Below are 26,738 nucleotides of genomic sequence, written 5' to 3'. Positions count from 1 at the left end.
GGCATATGTACTACACTTATGTATTTACATGTGAGGTGCAGAAGAGGCACATGTACTACACTTATGTATTTACATGTGAGGAGCAGAAGAGGCATATGTACTACACTAATGTATTCACATGTGAGGAGCAGAGGAGGCACATGTACTACACTACTGTATTTACATGTGAGGTGCAGAAGAGGCATATGTACTACACTTATGTATTTACACTTATGTATTTACCTGTGAGGAGCAGAAGAGGCATATGTACTACACTAATGTATTCACATGTGAGGAGCAGAGGAGGCACATGTACTACACTAATGTATTTACATGTGAGGAGCAGAAAAGGCACTTGTACTACACTAATGTATTTACATGTGAGGAGCAGAAGAGGCACATGTACTACACTAATGTATTTACATGTGAGGAGCAGAAGAGGCACATGTACTACACTAATGTATTTACATGTGAGGAGCATAAGAGGCACATGTACTTCACTAATGTACTTACATGTGAGGAGCAGAAGTGGCACATGTACTACACTAATGTATTTACATGTGAGGAGCAGAAGAGGCACATGTACTACACTAATGTATTTACATGTGAGGAGCAGACGAGGCACATGTGCTACACTAATGTATTTACATGTGAGGAGCAGAAGAGGCACATGCACTACACTAATGTATTTACATGTGAGGAGCAAAAGAGGCACATGTACTACACTATTGTATTTACATGTGAGGAGCAGAAGTGGCACATTTACTACACTAATGTATTTACATGTGAGGAGCAGAAGAGTCACATGTACTACACTAATGTATTTACATGTGAGGAGCAGAAGAGGCACATGTACTACACTAATGTATTTACATGTGAGGAGCAGACGAGGCACATTTACTACACTAATGCATTTACATGTGAGGAGCAGAAGAGGCACATGTACTACACTAATGTATTTACATGTGAAGAGCAGAAGAGGCACATGTACTACACTAATGTATTTACATGTGAGGAGCAGAAGAGGCACATGTACTACACTAATGTATTTACATGTGAGGAGCAGAAGAGGCACATGTACTACACTAATGAATTTACATGTGAGGAGCAGAAGAGCCACATGTACTACACTAAAATGTATTTACATGTGAAGAGCAGAAGAGGCACATGTACTGCACTAATGTATTTACATGTGAGGAGCAGAAGAGGCACATGTACTACACTAATGTATTTACATGTGAGGAGCAGAAGAGGCACATGTACTACACTAATGTATTTACATGTGAGGAGCAGAAGAGGCACATTTACTACACTAATGTATTTACATTTGAAGAGCAGAAGAGGCACATGTATTACACTAATGTATTTACATGTGAAGATCAGAAGAGGCACATGTACTACACTAATGTACTTACATGTGAGGAGCAGAAGAGGCACATGTACTACACAATTGTATTTACATGTGAAGAGCAGAAGAGGCATATGTACTACACTAATGTATTTACATGTGAGGTGCAGAAGAGGCACATGTACTACACTTATGTATTTACATGTGAGGAGCAGAAGAGGCATATGTACTACACTAATGTATTCACATGTGAGGAGCAGAGGAGGCACATGTACTACACTAATGTATTTACATGTGAGGTGCAGAAGAGGCATATGTACTACACTTATGTATTTACATGTGAGGTGCAGAAGAGGCACATGTACTACACTTATGTATTTACATGTGAGGAGCAGAAGAGACATATGTACTACACTAATGTATTCACATGTGAGGAGCAGAGGAGGCACATGTACTACACTACTGTATTTACATGTGAGGTGCAGAAGAGGCATATTTACTACACTTATGTATTTACATGTGAGGAGCAGAAGAGGCACATGTACTACACCAATGTATTTACACGTGAGGAGCAGAAGTGGCACTTGTACTACACTAATGTATTTACATGTGAGGAGCAGAAGAGGCACATGTACTACACTAATGTATTTACATGTGAGGAGCAGAAGAGGCACATGTACTACACTAATGTATTTACATGTGAGGAGCAGAAGAGGCACATGTACTTCACTAATGTATTTACATGTGAGGAGCAGACGAGGCACATGTGCTACACTAATGTATTTACATGTGAGGAGCAGAAGAGGCACATGCACTACACTAATGTATTTACATGTGAGGAGCAAAAGAGGCACATGTACTACACTATTGTATTTACATGTGAGGAGCAGAAGAGGCAAATGTACTAGACTAATGTATTTACATGTGAGGAGCAGAAGAGGCACATGTACTACACTAATGTATTTAAATATGAGGAGCAGAAGAGGCACATGTACTACACTAATGTATTTAATTGTACTACACTAATATATTTACATGTGAAGAGCAGAAGAGGCATATGTACTACACTAATGTATTTACATGTGAGGAGCAGAAGAGGCACATGTACTACACTAATGTATTTACATGTGAGGAGCAGAAGAGGCACATGTACTACACTAATGTATTTACATGTGAAGAGCAGAAGAGGCAAATGTACTACACTAATGTATTTACATGTGAGGAGCAGAAGAGGCACATGTAATACACTATTATTTCAACATGATGTAAGATACTAGATATATACTACTGAAGTAGTTATCTGTGAGGTATTTACATGTGAGGAGCATATGGGCCACATGTACTGCAGTGTACTAATGAGGATTTTACATGTGAGGAGCAGAAGAGGCACATGTACTACACTAATGTGTTTACATGTAAGGAGCAGAAGTGGCACATGTACTACACTAATGTATTTACATGTGAGGAGCTGAAGAGTCACATGTACTACACTAATGTATTTACATGTGAGGAGCAGAAGATGCACATGTACTACACTAATGTATTTACAATTGAGGAGCAGACGAGGCACATTTACTACACTAATGCATTTACATGTGAGGAGCAGAAGAGGCACATGTACTACACTAATGTATTTACATGTGAGGAGCAGAAGATGCACATGTACTACACTAATGTATTCACATGTGAGGAACAGAAGAGGCACATGTACTACACTAATGTATTTACATGTGAGGAGCAGAAGAGACACATGTACTACACTAATGTATTCACATGTGAGGAGCAGAAGAGGCACATGTACTACACTAATGTATTTACATGTGAAGAGCAGAAGAGGCATATGTACTACACTAATGTATTTACATGTGAGGAGCAGAAGAGGCACATGTACTACACTAATGTATTTACATGTGAGGAGCAGAAGAGGCACATGTACTACACTAAAATGTATTTACATGTGAAGAGCAGAAGAGGCGCATGTACTACACTAATGTATTTACATGTGAGGAGCAGAAGAGGCACATGTACTACACTAATGTATTTACATGTGAGGAGCAGAAGAGTCACATGTGCTACACTAATGTATTTACATGTGAGGAGCAGAAGAGGCACATTTACTACACTAATGTATTTACATGTGAGGAGCAGAAGAGGCACATTTACTACACTAATGTATTTACATGTGAGGAGCAGAAGAGGCACATGTACTACACTAATGTATTTACATGTGAGGTGCAGAAGAGGCACATTTACTACACTAATGTATTTACATGTGAAGAGCAGAAGAGGCACATGTATTACACTAATGTATTTACATGTGAAGAGCAGAAGAGGCACATGTACTACACTAATGTACTTACATGTGAGGAGCAGAAGAGGCACATGTACTACACTAATGTATTTACATGTGAAGAGCAGAAGAGGCACATGTACTACACTAATGTATTTACATGTGAAGAGCAGAAGAGGCATATGTACTACACTAATGTATTTACATGTGAGGTGCAGAAGAGGCACATGTACTACACTTATGTATTTACATGTGAGGAGCAGAAGAGGCATATGTACTACACTAATGTATTCACATGTGAGGAGCAGAAGAGGCACATGTACTACACTAATGTATTTACATGTGAGGTGCAGAAGAGGCAAATGTACTACACTTATGTATTTACATGTGAGGAGCAGAAGAGGCACATGTACTACACTAATGTATTTACATGTGAGGAGCAGAAGAGGCACATGTACTACACTAATGTATTTACATGTGAGGAGCAGAAGAGGCACATGTACTACACTAATGTATTTACATCTGAGGAGCATAAGAGGCACATGTACTTCACTAATGTACTTACATGTGAGGAGCAGAAGTGGCACATGTACTACACTAATGTATTTACATGTGAGGAGCAGAAGAGGCACATGTACTACACTATTGTATTTACATGTGAGGAGCAGACGAGGCACATGTACTACACTAATGTATTTACATGTGAGGAGCAGAAGAGGCACATGCACTACACTAATGTATTTACATGTGAGGAGCAGAAGAGGCACATGTACTACACTATTGTATTTACATGTGAGGAGCAGAAGAGGCACATGTACTAGACTAATGTATTTACATGTGAGGAGCAGAAGAGGCACATGTACTAGACTAATGTATTTAAATGTGAGGAGCAGAAGAGGCACATGTACTACACTAATGTATTTACTTGTACTACACTAATGTATTTACATGTGAAGAGCAGAAGAGGCATATGTACTGCACTAATGTATTTACATGTGAGGAGCAGAAGAGGCACATGTACTACACTAATGTATTTACATGTGAGGAGCAGAAGAGGCACATGTACTACATTAATGTATTTACATGTGAAGAGCAGAAGAGGCACATGTACTACACTAATGTATTTACATGTGAGGAGCAGAAGAGGGACATGTACTACACTAATGTATTTACATGTGAGGAGCAGAAGAGGCACATGTACTACACTAATGTATTTACATGTGAGGAGCAGAAGAGGCACATGTACTACACTAATGTATTTACATGTGAGGAGCAGAAGAGGCACATGTACTACACTAATGTATTTACATGTGAGGTGCAGAAGAGGCACATTTACTATACTAATGTATTTACATGTGAAGAGCAGAAGAGGCACATGTATTACACTAATGTATTTACATGTGAAGAGCAGAAGAGGTACATGTACTACACTAATGTACTTACATGTGAGGAGCAGAAGAGGCACATGTACTACACTAATGTATTTACATATGAAGAGCAGAAGAGGCACATGTACTACACTAATGTATTTACATGTGAAGAGCAGAAGAGGCATATGTACTACACTAATGTATTTACATGTGAGGTGCAGAAGAGGCACATGTACTACACTTATGTATTTACATGTGAGGAGCAGAAGAGGCATATGTACTACACTAATGTACTCACATGTGAGGAGCAGAAGAGGCACATGTACTACACTAATGTATTTACATGTGAGGTGCAGAAGAGGCACATGTACTACACTTATGTATTTACATGTTAGGAGCAGAAGAGGCACATGTACTACACTTATGTATTTACATGTGAGGAGCAGAAGAGGCACATGTACTACACTAATGTATTTACATGTGAGGAGCAGACAAGGCACATGTACTACACTAATGTATTTACATGTGAGGAGTAGAAGAGGCACATGTACTACACTAATGTATTTACATGTGAGGAGCAGAAGAGGCACATGTACTACACTAATGTATTTACATGTGAGGAGCATAAGAGGCAACTGTACTTCACTAATGTACTTACATGTGAGGAGCAGAAGTGGCCCATGTACTACACTAATGTATTTACATGTGAGGAGCAGAAGAGGCACATGTACTACACTAATGTATTTACATGTGAGGAGCAGACAAGGCACATGTACTACACTAATGTATTTACATGTGAGGAGCAGAAGAGGCACATGCACTACACTAATGTATTTACATGTGAGGAGCAGAAGAGGCACATGTACTACACTAATGTATTTAAATGTGAGGAGCAGAAGAGGCACATGTACTAGTCTAATGTATTTACATGTGAGGAGCAGAAGAGGCACATGTACTACACTAATGTATTTACATTTGAGGAGCAGATAAGGGACTGGTATTGTACTAAAGAGATATTTACATGTGAAGAGCATATGGAACATATGCTGCCGTGTATTAATGAGGGATTTACATGAGAGGTGCAGTTAAGGCATAATACACTATACTAATAAGGCACTAACAAGGACAGTGATCTGTAATTAGGTATTTACAAATAGGAAGCCGATGAAGCATGTGTACTGTGCTAATGAGGCACTTAAATGTGAGGAGCAAATGAGGTACATTGTATTGCACTAATGATGTATTTACATGCACACTGTACTGTACTGCACTAATGATGTATTTACATGCACACTGTACTGTACTGCACTAATGATGTATTTGCATGCACACTGTACTGTACTGCACTAATGATTTATTTACATGCACACTGTACTGTACTGCACTAATGATGTATTTACATGCACACTGTACTGTACTGCAATAATGATGTATTTACATGTACACTGTACTGTACTGCACTAATGATGTATTTACATGCACACTGTACTGTACTGCACTAATTATATATTTACATGCACACTGTACTGTACTGCACTCATGATGTATTTATATGCACACTGTACTGTACTAATGATGTATTTACATGCACACTGTACTGTACTGCACTAATGATATATTTACATGCACATTGTACTTTACTGCACTAATGATGTATTTATATGCACATTGTACTGTACTGCACTAAATGACAGACAAAATTACATGCACACTGTTCTGTACTGCACTAATGATATATTTACATGCACACTGTACTGTACTGCACTAATGATGTATTCACATGCACATTGTACTGTACTGCACTAAATGACAGACAAAATTACATGCACACTGTTCTGTACTGCACTAATGATATATTTACATGCACACTGTACTGTACTAAAGATTTATTTACATGCACACAGTACTGTACTGCACTAATGATGTATTTACATGCACACTGTACTGTATTGTACTAATGATGTATTTACCTGTACACTGTACTGTACTTTACTAATGATGTATTTACATGCACACTGTACTGTACTGCACTAATGATGTATTTACATGCACACTGTACTGCACTGCATTAATGATGTATTTACATGCAAACTGTACTGCACTAATGATGTATTTACATGCACACTGTACTGTACTAATGATGAATTTACATGCACGCTGTACTGTACTAATTATGTATTTACATGCACACTGTACTGTACTGCATTAAAAATGTATATACATGCAAACTGTACTGTACTGCACTAATGATGTATTTACATGCAAACTGTACTGTACTAATGATGTATTTACATGCACACTGTACTGTATTAATGATGTATTTACATGCACACTGTACTAATAATGTATTTACATGCACACTGTACTGCACTAATTATGTGTTTACATGCACATTCTACTGTACTGTACTAATGATGTATTTACAGGCACACTGTACTGTACCGCACTTACAATGTATTTACATGCACACTGTACTGTACTGCACTAATGATGTATTTACATGCACCCTGTACTGTACTGCACTTATGACATATTTATATGCACATTGTATTGTACTGCACTAATGATGTATTTACATGCACACTGTACTGCACTAATGATGTATTTACATGCACACTGTTCTGCACTAATGATGTATTTACTTACACACTGTACTGCACTAATGACGTATTTACATGCACACTGTACTGTACTGTACTAATGATGTATTTACATGCACACTGTACTGTACCGCACTAACAATGTATTTACATGCACACTGTACTGTACTAATGATGTATTTACATGCACCCTGTACTGTACTGCACTAATGACATATTTACATGCACACTGTACTGTACTGCACTAATGATGTATTTACATTAACACTGTACTGTACTGCACTAATTATATATTTACATGCACACTGTACTGTACTGCACTAATGATGTATTTATATGCATACTGTACTGTACTAATGATGTATTTACATGCAGACTGTACTGTACTGCACTAATGATGTATTTACATGCACATTGCACTGTACTGCACTAATGATGTATTTACATGCACATTGTACTGTACTGCACTAAATGACAAAATTACATGCACACTGTACTGTACTGCACTAATGATGTATTTACATGCACACTGTACTGTACTAAATATTTATTTACATGCACACTGACCTGTACTGCACTAATGATGTATATACATGCACACTGTACTGTACTGTACCAATGATGTATTTACCTGAACACTGTACTGCACTGCATTAATGAGTATTTACATGCAAACTGTACTGCACTGCACTAATGATGTATTTACATGCAAACCGTACTGCACTAATGATGTATTTACATGCACACTGTACTGCACTAATGATGTATTTACATGCACACTGTACTGCACTGCATTAATGATGTATTTACATTCACACTGTACTGTACTGTACTAATGATGTATTTACATGCACACTGTACTGTACTAATGATGCATTTACATGCACACTGTATTACACTAATGACATATTTACATGCACACTGTACTGCACTAATGATGTATTTATATGCACACTGTACTGTACTGCACTAACAATGTATTTACGTGCAAACTGTACTGTACTAATGATGTATTTATAAGCACACTGTACTGTACTGCACTAATGATGTATTTACATGCACACTGTACTGTACTGCACTAATGATGTATTTATATGCACACTGTACAGTACTGCACTAATGATGTAGTTACATGCAAACTGTACTGTACTAATGATGTATTTACATGCACACTGTACTGCACTAATGATGTATTTACATGCACACTGTACTGCACTAAAGATGTATTTACATGCACACTGTAATGCACTGCATTAATGATGTATTTACATTCACACTGTACTGTACTAATGATGTATTTACATGCACACTGTACTGTACTGCACTAACAATGTATTTACATGCAAACTGTACTGTACTAATGATGTATTTACATTCACACTGTACTGTACTGCACTAATGATGTATTTATATGCACACTGTACTGTACTGCACTAATGATGTATTTACATGCACACTGTACTGTACTGCACTAATGATGTATTTACATGCAAACTGTACTGTACTGCACTAATGATGTATTTACAGGCAAACTGTACTGCACTAATGATGTATTTACATGCATGCTGTACTGTACTCCACTAATAAAGTATTTACATGCACACTGTACTGTACGCAACAAATTATGTATTTACATGCACATTGTACTGTACTGCACTAATGGTGTATTTACATGCACATTGTACTGTACTGCACTAAATGACAAAATTACATGCACACTGTACTGTACTGCACTAATGATGTATTTACATGCACACTGTACTGTACTAAAGATTTATTTACATGCACACTGTACTGTACTGCACTAATGATGTATATACATGCACACTGTACTGTACTGTACTAATGATGTATTTACCTGCACACTGTACTGTACTGTACTAATGATGTATTTACATGCACACTGTACTGTACTGCACTAATGATGTATTTACATGCACACTGTACTGCACTGCATTAATGATGTATTTACATGCAAACTGTACTGCACTAATGATGTCTTTACATGCACACTGTACTGCACTAATGATGTATTTACATGCACACAGCACTGCATTAATGATGTGTTTACATGCACACTGTACTGTACTAATGATGTATTTACATGCACACTGTATTACACTAATGGCATATTTACATGCACACTGTACTGTACTGCACTAACAATGTATTTACATGCAAACTGTACTGTACTAATGATGTATTTACATGCACACTGTACTGTACTAATGATGTATTTACATGCACACTGTACTGTACTGCACTAATGATGTATTTACATGCACACTGTATTACACTAATTACATATTTACATGCACACTGTACTGTACTGCACTAATGATGTATTTATATGCACACTGTACTGTACTGCTCTAATGATGTATTTACATGCACACTGTACTGTACTGCACTAATGATGTATTTATATGCACACTGTACTGTACTGCACTAATGATGTATTTACATGCACACTGTACTGCACTAAAGATGTATTTACATGCACACTGTACTGCACTGCATTAATCATGTATTTACATTCACATTGTACTGTACTAATGATGTATTTACATGGACACTGTACTGTACTGCACTAACAATGTATTTACATGCAAACTGTACTGTACTAATGATGTATTTACATGCACACTGTACTGTACTGCACTAATGATGTATTCATATGCACACTGTACTGTACTGCACTAATGATGTATTTACATGCACACTGTACTGTACTGCACTAATTATGTATTTACATGCACACTGTACTGTACTGTACTGTACTAATAATGTATTTACATGCACACTGACTGTACTAATGATGTATTTACATGCAGACTGTACTGTACTAATGATGTATTTACATGCACACTGTACGGCACTAATTATGTGTTTACATGCACATTGTACTGCACTAATGATGTATTTACATGCACACTTTACTGTACTGCACTAATGATGTATTTACATGCACACTGTACTGTACTGCACTAATGATGTAGTTACATGCACACTGTACTCTACTGCACTAATGATGTACTTACATGCTCACTGTACTGTACTGCACTAATGATGTATTTACATGCACACTGTACTGTACTGTACTAATGATGTATTTACATGCACACTGCACTGCATTAATGATGTATTTACATGCACACTGTACTGTACTAATGATGTATTTACATGCACACTGTATTACACTAATGGCATATTTACATGCACACTGTACTGTACTGCACTAATTATGTATTTATATGCACACTGTACTGTACTGCACTAACAATGTATTTACATGCAAACTGTACTGTACTAATGATGTGTTTACATGCACACTACACTGCATTAATGATGTATTTACATGCACACTGTACTGTACTAATGATGTATTTACATGCACACTGTATTACACTAATGGCATATTTACATGCACACTGTACTGTACTGCACTAATTATGTATTTATATGCACACTGTACTGTACTGCACTAACAATGTATTTACATGCAAACTGTACTGTACTAATGATGTATTTACATGCACACTGTACTGTACTAATGATGTATTTACATGCACACTGTACTGTACTGCACTAATGATGTATTTACATCACACTGTATTACACTAATTACATATTTACATGCACACTGTACTGTACTGCACTAATGATGTATTTATATGCACACTGTACTGTACTGCACTAATGATGTATTTACATGCACACTGTACTGTACTGCACTAATGATGTATTTATATGCACACTGTACCGTACTGCACTAATGATGTATTTACATGCACACTGTACTGCACTAAAGATGTATTTACATGCACACTGTACTGCACTGCATTAATGATGTATTTACATTCACACTGTACTGTACTGTACTAATGATGTATTTACATGGACACTGTACTGTACTGCACTAGCAATGTATTTACATGCAAACTGTACTGTACTAATGATGTATTTACATGCACACTGTACTGTACTGCACTAATGATGTATTTATATGTACACTGTACTGTACTGCACTAATGATGTATTTACATGCACCCTGTACTGTACTGCACTAATGATGTATTTACATGCACACTGTACTGTACTGCACTAATTATTTATTTACATGCACACTGTACTGTACTGTACTGTTCTAATAATGTATTTACATGCACACTGACTGTACTAATGATGTATTTACATGCAGACTGTACTGTACTAATGATGTATTTACATGCACACTGTACTGCACTAATTATGTATTTACATGCACACTGTACTGCACTAATGATGTATTTACATGCACACTTTACTGTACTGCACTAATGATGTATTTACATGCACACTGTACTGTACTGCACTAATGATGTAGTTACATGCACACTGTACTGTACTGTACTAATGATGTATTTACATGCTCACTGTACTGTACTGCACTAATGATGTATTTACATGCACACTGTATTACACTAATGGCATATTTACATGCACACTGTACTGTACTGCACTAATTATGTATTTATATGCACACTGTACTGTACTGCACTAACAATGTATTTACATGCAAACTGTACTGTACTAATGATGTATTTACATGCACACTGTACTGTACTAATGATGTATTTACATGCACACTGTACTGTACTGCACTAATGATGTATTTACATCACACTGTATTACACTAATTACATATTTACATGCACACTGTACTGTACTGCACTAATGATGTATTTATATGCACACTGTACTGTACTGCACTAATGATGTATTTACATGCACACTGTACTGTACTGCACTAATGATGTATTTATATGCACACTGTACCGTACTGCACTAATGATGTATTTACATGCACACTGTACTGCACTAAAGATGTATTTACATGCACACTGTACTGCACTGCATTAATGATGTATTTACATTCACACTGTACTGTACTGTACTAATGATGTATTTACATGGACACTGTACTGCACTAACAATGTATTTACATGCAAACTGTACTGTACTAATGATGTATTTACATGCACACTGTACTGTACTGCACTAATGATGTATTTACATGCACCCTGTACTGTACTGCACTAATGATGTATTTACATGCACACTGTACTGTACTGCACTAATTATGTATTTACATGCACACTGTACTGCACTAATGATGTATTTACATGCACACTTTACTGTACTGCACTAATGATGTATTTACATGCACACTGTACTGTACTGCACTAATGATGTAGTTACATGCACACTGTACTGTACTGTACTAATGATGTATTTACATGCTCACTGTACTGTACTGCACTAATGATGTATTTACATGCACACTGTACTGTACTGTAGTAATGATGTATTTACATGCACACTGTACTGTACTGCACTAATGATGTATTTACATGCACACTGTACTGTACTAATGATGTATTTACATGCACACTGTACTGTACTGCACTAATGATGCATTTACATGCACACTGTACTGTACTAATGATGTATTTACTTGCACACTTTACTGTACTAATGATGTATTTACATGCACATTGTACTGTACTGTACTAATGATGTATTTACATGCACACTGTACTGTACTGCACTAATGATGTATTTACATGCACACTGTACTGTACTGATGATGTATTTACATGCACATTGTACTGTACTAATGACGTATTTACATTCACACTGTACTGTAGTGCACTGACATATTTACATGCACACTGTACTGTACTGCACTAATGATGTATTTACATGGACACTGTACTGTAGTGCACTAATGACATATTTACATGCACATTGTACTGTACTGCACTAATGATGTATTTACATGCACACTGTACTGTACTGCACTAATAATGTATTTGCATGCACACTCTACTGTACTAATGATGTATTTACATGCACACTGTACTGTACTGCACTAACAATGTATTTACATGCAAACTGTACTGTACTAATTATGTATTTACATGCACACTGTACTGTACTGCACTAATGATGTATTTATATGTACACTGTACTGTACTGCACTAATGATGTATTTACATGCACACTGTACTGTACTGCACTAATGATGTATTTACATGCACCCTGTACTGTACTGCACTAATGATGTATTTACATGCACACTGTACTGTACTGCACTAATTATTTATTTACATGCACACTGTACTGTACTGTACTGTACTAATAATGTATTTACATGCACACTGACTGTACTAATGATGTATTTACATGCAGACTGTACTGTACTAATGATGTATTTACATGCACACTGTACTGCACTAATGATGTATTTACATGCACACTGTACTGCACTAATGATGTATTTACATGCACACTGTACTGTACTGCACTAATGATGTATTTACATGCACACTGTACTGTACTGTACTAATGATGTATTTACATGCTCACTGTACTGTACTGCACTAATGATGTATTTACATGCACACTGTACTGTACTGTACTAATGATGTATTTACATGCACACTGTACTGTACTGCACTAATGATGTATTTACATGCACACTGTACTGTACTAATGATGTATTTACATGCACATTGTACTGTACTGCACTAATGATGCATTTACATGCACACTGTACTGTACTAATGATGTATTTACATGCACACTTTACTGTACTAATGATGTATTTACATGCACATTGTACTGTACTGTACTAATGATGTATTTACATGCACACTGTACTGCACTGCACTAATGATGCATTTACATGCACACTGTACTGTACTGTACTAATGATGTATTTACATGCACATTGTACTGTACTAATGACGTATTTACATTCACACTGTACTGTAGTGCACTAATGACATATTTACATGCACACTGTACTGCACTAATGATGCATTTACATGCACACTGTACTGTACTAATGATGCATTTACATGCACACTTTACTGTACTAATGATGTATTTACATGCACATTGTACTGTACTGTACTAATGATGTATTTACATGCACACTGTACTGTACTGCACTAATGATGCATTTACATGCACACTGTACTGTACTGTACTAATGATGTATTTACATGCACATTGTACTGTACTAATGACGTATTTACATTCACACTGTACTGTAGTGCACTAATGACATATTTACATGCACACTGCACTGTACTGCACTAATGATGTATTTACATGCACACTGTACTGTACTGTACTGCACTAATGATGTATTTACATGCATACTGCACTGTAGTGCACTAATGATGTATTTATATGCACACTGTATTGTACTAATGATGTATTTACATGCACACTGTACTGTACTGTACTGTACTAGCGATGCATTTACATGCACATTGTACTGTACTAATGACGTATTTACATTCACACTGTACTGTAGTGCACTAATGACATATTTACATGCACACTGTACTGTACTGCACTAATGATGTATTTACATGCACACTGCACTGTACTGCACTAATGATGTATTTACATGCACACTGTACTGTACTGCACTAATGATGTATTTACATGCATACTGTACTGTAGTGCACTAATGATGTATTTATATGCACACTGTACTGCACTAATGATATATTTACATGCACACTGTACTGTACTGTACTAGTGATGTATTTACATGCACATTGTACTGTACTAATGACGTATTTACATTCACACTGTACTGTAGTGCACTAATGACATATTTACATGCACACTGTACTGTAGTGCACTAATGACATATTTACATGCACACTGTACTGTACTGCACTAATGATGTATTTACATGCATACTGTACTGTAGTGCACTAATGACATATTTACATGCACATTGTACTGTACTGCACTAATGATGTATTTATATGCACACTGTACTGTAGTGCACTAATGATGTATTTACATGCACATTGTACTGTACTGCACTAATGATGTATTTATATGCACACTGTACTGTACTGTACTAATGATGTATTTATATGCACACTGTACTGTACTGCACTAATGATGTATTTATATGCACACTGTACTGTACTGCACTAATGATGTATTTACATGCACATTGTACTGTACTGCACTAATGATGTATTTATATGCACACTGTACTGTACTGCACTAATGATGTATTTACATGCACACTGTACTGTACTGCACTAATGATGTATTTACATGCACACTGTTTTGTACTGCACTAATGATGTATTTATATGCATACTGTTTTGTACTGCACTAATGATGTATTTACATGCACACTGTACTGTACTGCACTAATGATGTATTTATATGCACATTGTACTGTACTGCGCTAATGATGTATTTATATGCACACTGTACTGTACTGCACTAATGATGTATTTACATGCACATTGTACTGTACTGCGCTAATGATGTATTTATATGCACACTGTACTGTACTGCACTAATGATGTATTTACATGTACACTGTACTGTACTGCACTAATGATGTATTTACATGTACACTGTACTGTACTGCACTAATGATGTATTTACATGTACACTGTACTGTACTGCACTAATGATGTATATACATGCACACTGTACTGTACTGCACTAATGATGTATTTACATGTACACTGTACTGTACTGCACTAATGATGTATTTACATGTACACTGTACTGTACTGCACTAATGATGTATTTACATGTACACTGTACTGTACTGCACTAATGATGTATTTATATGCACACTGTACTGTACTGCACTAATGATGTATTTACATGCACACTGTACTGTACTAATGATTTATTCACACAATACTGACATATTTACATTCACACTGTAAAGCACTGCCATAATGAGGGATTGCTAGTTTTAACAACTTAACTTCTACTAGTTAATGAATAATAATGAGTTAGTCAGTCATCTGCTTTTACTATGTACAGTGTTTGAGTAACTATTAATTTAAAATGTATGATGATTTTTTTCAGCATGTCATGTGTTTTATCTATCTAACCTTCTTACACGTCCACTTTACATTTTTTTCACATTGTCACAGGTTGAGAGCTCTGTCCCTCTTTCCACATTACATTTAATATAAATGGCCCAGTTTCCCAATGCAACGATAGGGACCAACCTGTACACTCCTGACAATTCTTAACCCCTCCCAAGACACACCTGACCACTCCCTAACCCAAATGACCACTTACAAAGAAAAATGTTAAAGGGACATGGAAGCCCAATTTTTTTTCATGATTTATATTGAACCTACAATTTTAAACAACTTTCTAATTTACTTTTCTTATCAAATTTTCTCTTGATATCTTTTGTTGAAAAAATCTTGCGAGCTTGTATATGGCTGGGGCACTATATGGCAGCAGCTTTGCACGAATGATATGGATTTGCCAGAGCACTAGATGGCAGCACTATTCCCTGTCATATAGTGCTCCAGACACCTACTTAAGTATCTCTTCAACAAAGAATACCATGGGAATTAAGCAAATTTGATATCAGAAGTAAATTGGAAACTTTTAAAAATTATATATCTGACTCACAAAAGGAAATGTTGTGGTTTCATATCCCTTTAAGCTTTATTTGTTTACTTCCTGACTATACTAATAATACTATTCCTGATATAGTCCTGTTTATGTAAATGTGAAGAAAAAACACATTAATATGTCTGTTTTGAGACCAAGCCCTGAGTTCTTCCCCTGGATACTGGCTGCGCTGCTACAGTAGCAGAAGACTTTGCATTAAACAAGTCCGGTCTGGCCCCTAGTGGCCCCTTTGATATGGTGCATGATTTACTAGATTGATAGATATAGGCATATTTCAAATGAGAGTTCCTTTTTCAGTAGCAGGGCTAATAAGCACAATTCTGCTAAAATGTAATTAAAACTATACACTAGTGCCATATAAACAAACATATTGGAAAAGATCAATTTTATAACACAAATATATTTGAACACATGCTAAGAAGCCATATATACAGTACATTGCAACCGTAGTTTGATGAGCAAGCTACTGAAAAGTATTTGCACATAGATATAAAGTAGACTGAGGGAGCGAGAGGCTTTACAGAAAACACGAGAGGATTGCTATACCCTTTATACCTCAAACTGGACAGTTGTTGAAAATTGCATGCTCTATCGGATTCATGAAAGAAAGAATTTGGGTTTCATGTCCCTTTAAGACAAATTTGTAATGTACAATGTATTATTTATGTTGTCCACTTTTCCTGCAATTTAGTTCTGAAAATTATTGGATCCTGCAGCATTCAAACCATAACATGTACACAGTGATTGCTTGAGCAGTGTAGGATTTCATTTATAACCGTCTCTAACTGGGCACATCAAATAAACAATACTAAATAATTTGCAAAATGTAGATTTTGATCACAAAAGTAAGGTGTTAAATGCTTTTAACGCCTTTATTTTGTATTCAAATGTTTAACAATGCAGTTTTATTGCCGATATACTATGGGGCCTATCTATCAGACTCGCCAGAAACAGCAGTTATGAAGCAGCGGTCACAAAGACCGCTGCTCCATAACCTGTCCGCCTGCTCTGAGCAGACGGACAAACATTGCCGGAAATCAACCCGATAGAGTATGATCGTGTTGATTGACACCTCCCTGCTGGTGGCCCATTGGTCGTGAGTCTGCAGGGGGCGGCGGTGCAATGCTGAATACGGAGAGCGTATTGCTCTCCGCATTCAGCGATGTCTGGTGGACCTGATCCGCACTGTCGGATCAGGTCCACCAGACTTTGTTAAATAGAGGCCACTGTATGTATTACAAATGTCGATTTAAGACCTTAAAGGGACATGAAACCCACATTTTTTCTTTCATGATTTAGAAAGAGAATGCAATTTTAAACATCTTTCTAATTTACTTCTATTATCTAATATGTTTTAGTCTCTTGATATTCTTTGCCGAAAAGCATATCTAGATATGCTCAGTAGCTGCTGATTGGTTGCTGTACATAGAAGCCTCGTGTGATTGGCTCACCCATGTGCATTGCTTTTTCTACAACTAAGGATATCTAAAAAATGAAGCAAAATAAATAATAGATGTAAATTGTAATGTTGTTTAAATTTGTATGTTCTATCTGAATCATGAAAGAAAGATTTTGGGTTTAGTGGCCCTTTAATCTGTTGGGCTTGGAAGAGAGAAGAGAAACTAAATAAAATTATACTGAATGTTAGGAATATTTAAAATGCCGATCTTCAAGTTACTTCTTAAAAATTCACTTGGCAAGATTACAAGTCGTGCAGCAAATCTGTTTTTGACAGTTCCGAAAACACCCCGCATTATGGAATTTTAGCATTTGAGGTTACGCAGGTATTACAAGTTGCATATAAACTTATTTTGCACATGCGTTAACCCGCATAATCCAAAAAACCGAATCGCGTGCACGTTCACATATTACTCCATAGAACTCAATGGAGAAGACAAATAGAAAAAACAAAACACTAAAACCCTAATCTGTTGTGCAAAGCCCATGACATATTCTCCTTGAAAAGTGTACATGAAAATGCGAATATTTCATATTGCAAGAATGTTTACTTAACGGAATATGTTCTATTTATTTATAAATAAATATTTCTCTATATATTTGATGATTTATGGACTGATATATCTATTTATAGCAAGATATGTATATGAATACATATATATGTCTAGATAGCAACGAGATCTATATGCGAATATCTCTTTGAAAATCCCTCTGAGATATTGTTTAATGTGCATAAGATTGTAATGTGAAATCGTTTCATTATCTCTATAGTTAAACTTATGTCTTTACATATAAATGCATGTTTCACTATGTATGTGTCTGTATGTCAATGTAAAATCCCTTCGTTGGCTTTTTTTTTCTAACACCCGAGATCTCCTATCTTTGAGCCCTTATAACTTTTGTGTGCAATATTTTTTTAAAATATTTTTTAATAGACAGTGTTAATATGAGAGTAAGTGTACTTTGTAATGTATTTATTAAGTGTTTCTTGAAACTTTTATGTTGCAGAAAAATGTTAACTACAGCTCTTCGAGTTCAGAAATGATTTTTCAAGACTTGTAATATCTGCGCAATACTGCGCGACTTGTAATCTTGCCTATTGACAGCTCTTTATATCTCACCAGTAGCAATATTATTATCTGCGACTGCGACTGATTCACTAAAATGTCCTACATCTTTACATTAAGGAATCAACTGCACAGAAGAACTTAAAGAGACATTAAACTCCTTGAAATTTTTATATATATAAATAAAAAAATATATGCTCCGCTATGCATAATGTAATAACTTTGCAATATATTTTCAAGATTTATTTTGCCTCCTTTTAACATAATTTACTTCTTAAAATTGAGCATCTTCTAATTCCCAGGTGTTTGATAAAGATCTTCCAGTTGAATTCACAGTGCAGGTCCCCAAATTGGGAAAGTAAGTTCCAAACAAGTCTCTGCAAACTTCATGCCACTCCTTCGATCTTTCCTTAATCCTTTTTTGAAACTTCTTAGTTTCAATAAAAAATACAGTGAGAAAAAAGTTTTTTTTTGTTCAAATTGATCTGACGATCTGAGTTATTTAGTGAGGAACGATGGACGGCAGGCAGTTTGCAGCGACCTGTTTGGAGCTAACTTTACCAATTTGGAGACCTGCACTGTGAATTCCACTGGAAGATCTTTATCAAACACCTCCGGTTGCATAAGTCAGCTGGTCAGCTTCCAACGAGTCCAGCCTGTGCGGATAGCACTATTAAGTGCGCACAAATCTGTGAGTACGTTTTTTGTTATATGTGATCTCTGCAGTTATAGAAGATATCACACTATTGGGGCGCCCTGTTCTTTTTTGTATTATAAAGCACAGATTAGCTGCTCCAAATAAGGCAAATTGTGGGTGGAATTTGGCTATTGAAAACTGCAGTAAGAAGGATTTGTTTGCGATTTTTTTTGACATTAAAAGGAAATGAGAACCCAAAATGTATTTTGTGATTCATACAGAGCATATTAAGAGATACACTACATGGCAGGCAATATTGCTCTTGCTAATGGATAACATATTTGCAAAACTGCTGCCATATAGACAGTGCTCTAGAAATAATTATTTTTTTGTTAACACTGAGATGATCAGACTTGCAGGAAAGATAGTAACATGGTATATAGTTACAATGGTTTTCTAGGATTGGAAAATCAACATACAGTAAGGGCATCAAAGCACTACTGCCAAAACTTTAGTAAAATATAACGTTTCTGAGCCATAGATTTGCTCTTTGGACATGATGATAATTTTTTGTGGTTTGTGGTTTTACATCAGATAATTTTCATGTAAGTTTGTGCTCCCATGGTCAGTGACACTCACCCAGTTTCTTTGCTACAGCTGCGTCCTCCTCAGAGTCAACCAAACCAAAACCCACACCTTTATCTTCCAGGACTTGGGCTGCTAACTAGGAAAAAAGACAAAAAGAGAAAAGGGAGAGAAAATTAAGAATGATTTTTAGCAAAGGATGCTGAAGCCATGTTATGACATAACTAGTAATAAATAAATACATGAGAGAATCTAGTAGTTTATCATTTTTAACTTTTGCTCTTCCATAAACATCATAGAAAAATGCTGAGCAATACATTTGACTATTGAGACAAACAATTGATATCAAGTGATTAATTCAGACTAGAATATGCTGGTGCTTTAAAGGGACAGTTTAGTCAAAATTAAACTTTCATGATTCAGATATGGCATGCAATTTTAAACAACTTACTGTTATTATCAAATTTGCATCGTTCTCTTCTTATTCATTTTTTAATCTAAACCTAGGTAGGCTCAAACCGATTTCTATTAGGATGAGAGCTGCTTAAATCCTATTGGCTGATTTGAACAGCCAATAGGATTTAAGCAGCCCTCATCCTATTGGCTGATTTAAATATTTCAGCCAATAGGAATGCAACGGTACCCCAAACTTGCATTGAAGCTTGAGTCTGCGGCGGACGATCGCATGAAGAGGAGGATCCACGTCGCTGAACAGGACCAGCGCATCGCGGTGCCGCCCTGAAAGAAGATCTTCGCCTGTCTGGATGAAGACTTTGCTTCATCTGGACTTCCGGACTTCAGGTACGGTGAGTAGATTTTTTGGGGTAAGTGTAAGTTGTTTTTTTTTTAGATTAGGGTATTTTTTATTTTAATAGGCACAAAAGAGCGTATTGCCCTTTTAAGGGCAGTGCCCATACAAATTCCCCTTTAGGGGCAATGGGTAGCTTAGGTTTTTTGTTGACTTAGGCTTTTTTATTTTGGGGGGTTGGTTGTGTGAGGGGGGTTTACTTATACGGGGGACTTTGTAATTTTTGTAGGTAAAAGAGCTGTTTAAATTAGGGCAATGCCCTACAAAAGGCCCTTTTAAGGGCTAATGGTAGTTTATTGATAGATTAGAGGGTGTTTTTATTTTGTTAGTGGGTTTTTTGTAATGTTAGATTATTTTAAATATTTGTAATTTTAGTGTTTTTTTTGTAATGTTATTTTTTTTTTATTTTTTTGTAGTGTTAGGATTTTTTAATATTGTAATTTAGTTTTTTTTATTTTTAGTCTATTTTTTTTTTTTTTAAATAGTAATGTTAGGTTAATTTATAGTTTAATCTTAGGTGGGGGGTTTTCACAGGTAAGTTTATATTTGTTTTAAGATAGTTAGATTCTAACTTTAATTTAAAGTTAGGGTGTGCTAGGTTTAGGGGATAATAGTTTAATTTAGTGCTTTGAGATATGGGGGGTGGAAGTTTAGGTGTTAATAGGTCTAGTTTAGTGTTGGCTTTGTGGGGGGCCAGCGGTTTAGGGGTTAATAGGTTTTTAAAATAGTAGTAGCTATGTGGGGGGCCAGCGGTTTAGGGGTTAATAGGTTTATTTAGTGTTGGAGATGTGGGGGGTCAGCAGTTTAGGGGTTAATATGTTTATTTAGTGTTGGCGATGTGGGTGGGTGGCGGATTATGGGTTCATACGTTTAAAATTGCATTTGCGATGCGGGGGGGTGGTGGTTTAAAATAGTATTTACGATGCGGGAGGTGGCGGTTTAGGGGTTAATAGGTCGTTTATGGGTGTTAGTGTACTTTGTAACATTTTTGTTAGGAGTTTTGTAAAACATTTTTGTTTCGCAAAATCCATAACTACTGGTCTCAGATTGCGGAATGGATCACAACGGTATAAGCTATAATGCTAGCGTTATAGCCAGACCGCACAACCTATAATACAGGCGCAATGAAAATCCGGCACTCAGAAGCCATTTTTTGAGTGCGAAATGGAGAGTTGCGTAAAGGCTAAAATGCTAGCGGTATAGCTGTACCGCGGCATCTTGTAAAACGGGAGACCTGCATATTCCGCGCGCATTGGCAAATTTTTCAGCGGTATAGCTGTACCGCAACTAGGGCCGGCGCTAGACTATTTTGCGCCCTAGACAAGACCAGCTACTTGCGCCCCCCCCCCCACCAAAAAAATGAATTAAAAAATTATTACAAAAATTTGCTAGTGGTTACTATAATACACCTAAGTGTCATTACATGACCTGCTGGCCACCCTAATGCAGGTATGTAACTGACGGTAACTCACAAAACACAGTCCTTAACTCCTTGGCTTTTAGTGACATACAAAATATGGATTAAAGGGACACTCTAGTGCATATTATTATTAATAATAACAATGATTATAAACTTAAAAAATAGCCCTAGGTGAAATGGGATGCTTCCTGTCACTGCCGTTACTATTTGTGTGAGAGGAGCAGATAGGGTGATCTGGGGGATGTGTGATGATGTGTGTGTGTGTGTAGGGCAGGTATGGTGAGCACGGGGCTGTGTATGTGAGAGGGAGAGGCAGGTAGGGTGAACAGGGGGCTGTTTGTGTAAGAGGGGCAGCTAGGGTGAGCTGGGGGCTATGTGTGTAGGTGTGTGAGCGACAGGCAGATAGGGTGAGCTGGAGTTTGTGTGTGTGTGAGAGAGAGAGGCAGGTAGGGTGAGTCGGGTTCTGTGTGTGATTACCTTGTATCTAAGGCTTTGCAGACTGCCCCCTTAGCTCAGTTCTTTAGACAGAGTTTACTTTTAGCCAATCAGTGCTGACTCCGTGGGAGTGAGCACAATGCTATCTATATGGCACACATGAACTAGTGCTCTATAGCTGAAAAAAACTGTCAAAATGCACTGAGATAAGAGGCAACCTAAAAGGGCTTAGAAATTTGCATATGAGTCTACTTACCAAGAGAACAAAGCAAATTTGATGGTAAAAATAAATTGGAAAGTTGTTTAAAATTACATGCCCTATCTGAATCATGAAAGTTTAATTTTGACTAGACAGTCCCTTTAACCCTAATTCTCTGTTACAGAGCACTGGTTTCCAATCACAGGTGTACACATAAGTTTTATTGCATACTAGTTTACTATGGGGTGCCAGTCACATAAAAACAATAAATAAGTGGTTAAATGTTAAAAAGCAATGATTAAGCACTGGGTACATGTGTATCTCTTATACACTTTGGGGTTCTTTCATAAATCAAGTTGCCTGCTGTCCCATGTTTATGAATCATTTTTACCTTGTAGCCTCCTGAGAGCTCCCAACCCCATTAGAACTCCTCTTCAATACCCCCAAAGTAACTCCCATCAATTAGTCCCCATACAAACCCCCACACACTGTGACCCTACAAGGAGTCCTCACCAATAAAGGACATTTACATTACCAATAATAGACTCCAACTCAAACTAAATCAACTTTAAGCACTTTTCCAGCAGTCTGCATGTAAGGCAGGTAGAGAAAGAAGAAGACAGCCTTCTGTAGCAGCAGCTACAAGCACTCATGCATAAAAATGCAGTATTGGGCTACCAATTGGGTAGCCTGGCAAACTTTATTTATGCCAGACGGTTTCCCCCCAAAACTCTACTACAGAAGATTGTTCCTACAAGTTCAATTTATACCAATAATATGCCCAAAAAGGTGTGACGTGAGTTACACGGTCCCCATTAAGTGTAACCTATTCACTGTTTGGGTTACTAGGGGCCAATGTTTGCATTCCAAACAAACAGGGCACAGGTAGAACCATTTATCTTGATTAGAGATGATACTACAAGCAACTACAAGTCACTGATATTTTAACCTTGGTGTGCATCACTTTGTACGTCTCTCCTGCCCCAGAGCAGAAAGGGAAGAGCACATTTGCCTAGTACGTTTCATGTGACAATGACTCGCTTCCCCCCCATGAACACAATAAGTGGTTCTGACTGACTTTTTAGGCCCGCTATGCAGTAGCCACCGCTGTCCATCGGCTCCAGGGATGGGCTGCAGGGAGCTGACACAGGAGGCTTTGGGGCTCAGGAGCTGACTGGCTTGGAAGAACAGCAGTCACGTTTTTGACACTGCACTCACGCTAACATTCTTAGGACTTGTACTGGGAGGCACGTAGCGCAGGAAGTGGAGCGCATGCGCAGTGAATATTTTTTCTCAGACAGCTGACGTTACTTGCATTCACTAGTCTGAGGTTTTCGCTTTTCTGAGTCTGGTAGTCTGGGGAACCCAGGTCAGGACCGGCTATGCCCTAGGCGGCAGTGTGCGCTAGGCGGCTGCCAAGCTTGCCTAGCGGGAACACCAACCCTGACCGCAACACTTGTAATCTTGCTGTATATTAGTTATATAGTCTAATATAGTTTATGTTGCAAACTTGAGAAAAGAAGATAACATTATGACATTACAGGGAGACAAAATAAAGAAGCAAAACTTTTCTGTGAGACAAGAAGATAATTATGCAACTGTATAATATAACATCTGTTCTTTTTCTTAAAAAACAATGCTTTCAAATCTGAGGGAGGAATTACATTTTATAGAGCAAAAGGAGTCACAAGAAACAGAGCACAAAATGGGTTTTAAATCTGTTACTGAGCTAATGTAAGTTTAACTAAACTGATTAAACATTTAAAGGGACACTTAATTCAAAATGAATCTTTTATGATTCAGATAGAGCACGCAATTTTACGTCTGTATTTAAACTATTTAGATATTTAAATTTTAAAGGGACACTAAAGTCAAAATTAAACTTTCATGATTCAGAGCACGCAATTTAAAACAACTTTCCAATTTACTTCCATTAACAAAATGTGCACAGTCTTTTTATATTTAAACTTTTTGAGTCACCAGCTCCTATTGAGCATGTGCAAGAATTGACAAAATATCAATATGCCTCTTTTTGGGGGGGAGCAATATGCCTTCTCACAGTCCTATTAGCTTAAATGGTAGTGTAATAAAATGCTCAAATGGGGGCGGAGCTAGTCCAGGAAGGAGAAAGTCGCATCATGGCAGAGCTCCGTAGCTAGAATCTTATAAAAGTAGTTAAATAAGAACTAGAATGGGCAATCTATGTTCCAATGTATCCTACTAGCTGCTGGGATAGAGGTGAGCTGAAACGGCAGTGAATGAAATAAAATACCTAAAAGCTGAACGTGAGCTCAGACATACCGGACAGCTTCACAGAGAGACAAATTCCTGTCATAGCTGCGACATCGGCGCTACCCGGGTGGAGGGCTTTGCTGGGTGGACTCACCTTGTAGGGTGTATTGAACATTTCGAGGATACAGCTAGGGGAAAAAAGAACCTGGTACAACACCACATATTGGGAGGCGGGAGATTCCGCCATTTTGAGACCTAATAAGTCATCTGTGTCAAGGTTGGAAGAATTGGGCAATCAAAGGCAGCTGTAATATCCCGGGTGAATGAAGCAATAGGGTCTACACTATGCTTTGGTAAAATGACGTTGAATTCAGTCTGAGAACGATATCTACCCCAAGGGCCTCTGTAAAACCATGGGGCAGCTAACTGCGGATGCCATTGCTATGGGAGAAGCTACTAATGAAACAGAAGTCTGAGCCTCTGTGAGACCGACACTTGACCCTTCTGCAAGGCATTGTGTAAGATAGCCAGGGGGACAATCCCTGAACATTGGAAGCATGGTGCATTTGTCGTACAGGACCCTCCAGACACTTCTCTCAGCACAACTCACTCAGATTGAGGAAGTGGTGACTGCAGTTATACGCTCCCACATGCGTGGGTTCTCTATGGACAGAGCAGCTGAATCACGGGGAGACATACAACAGCAACTCCCTAACCAGAGACCCAGCAAGTTGGTTGTACTGGATCCCAAAAATGGGCGACCTCTATGGCGAAAGCGCCTTCATCTACTTTGGCCTGCAGTGGGTTGATTGTAAAGCTACAAG

At 37.3% G+C, this 26,738-nt stretch overlaps 1 protein-coding gene across 1 annotated transcript in view; it reads right to left on the bottom strand.

Annotated features, from left to right (window-relative positions):
* CASQ1 (calsequestrin 1) overlaps positions 1-26,738 on the bottom strand; it is a 138,375-nt gene that overhangs the window by 95,773 nt on the left and 15,864 nt on the right. The window contains exon 2 of the mRNA XM_053705056.1: positions 20,875-20,959. Within this exon, the coding sequence (XP_053561031.1) occupies positions 20,875-20,959 (85 nt within the window). The remainder of the gene's footprint in view (positions 1-20,874; positions 20,960-26,738) is intronic.

This window comes from Bombina bombina, chromosome 1 (assembly GCF_027579735.1).
Source record: "Bombina bombina isolate aBomBom1 chromosome 1, aBomBom1.pri, whole genome shotgun sequence".
NCBI lineage: Eukaryota > Metazoa > Chordata > Amphibia > Anura > Bombinatoridae > Bombina > Bombina bombina.
This window is presented reverse-complemented; position numbering and strand designations above follow the sequence as displayed.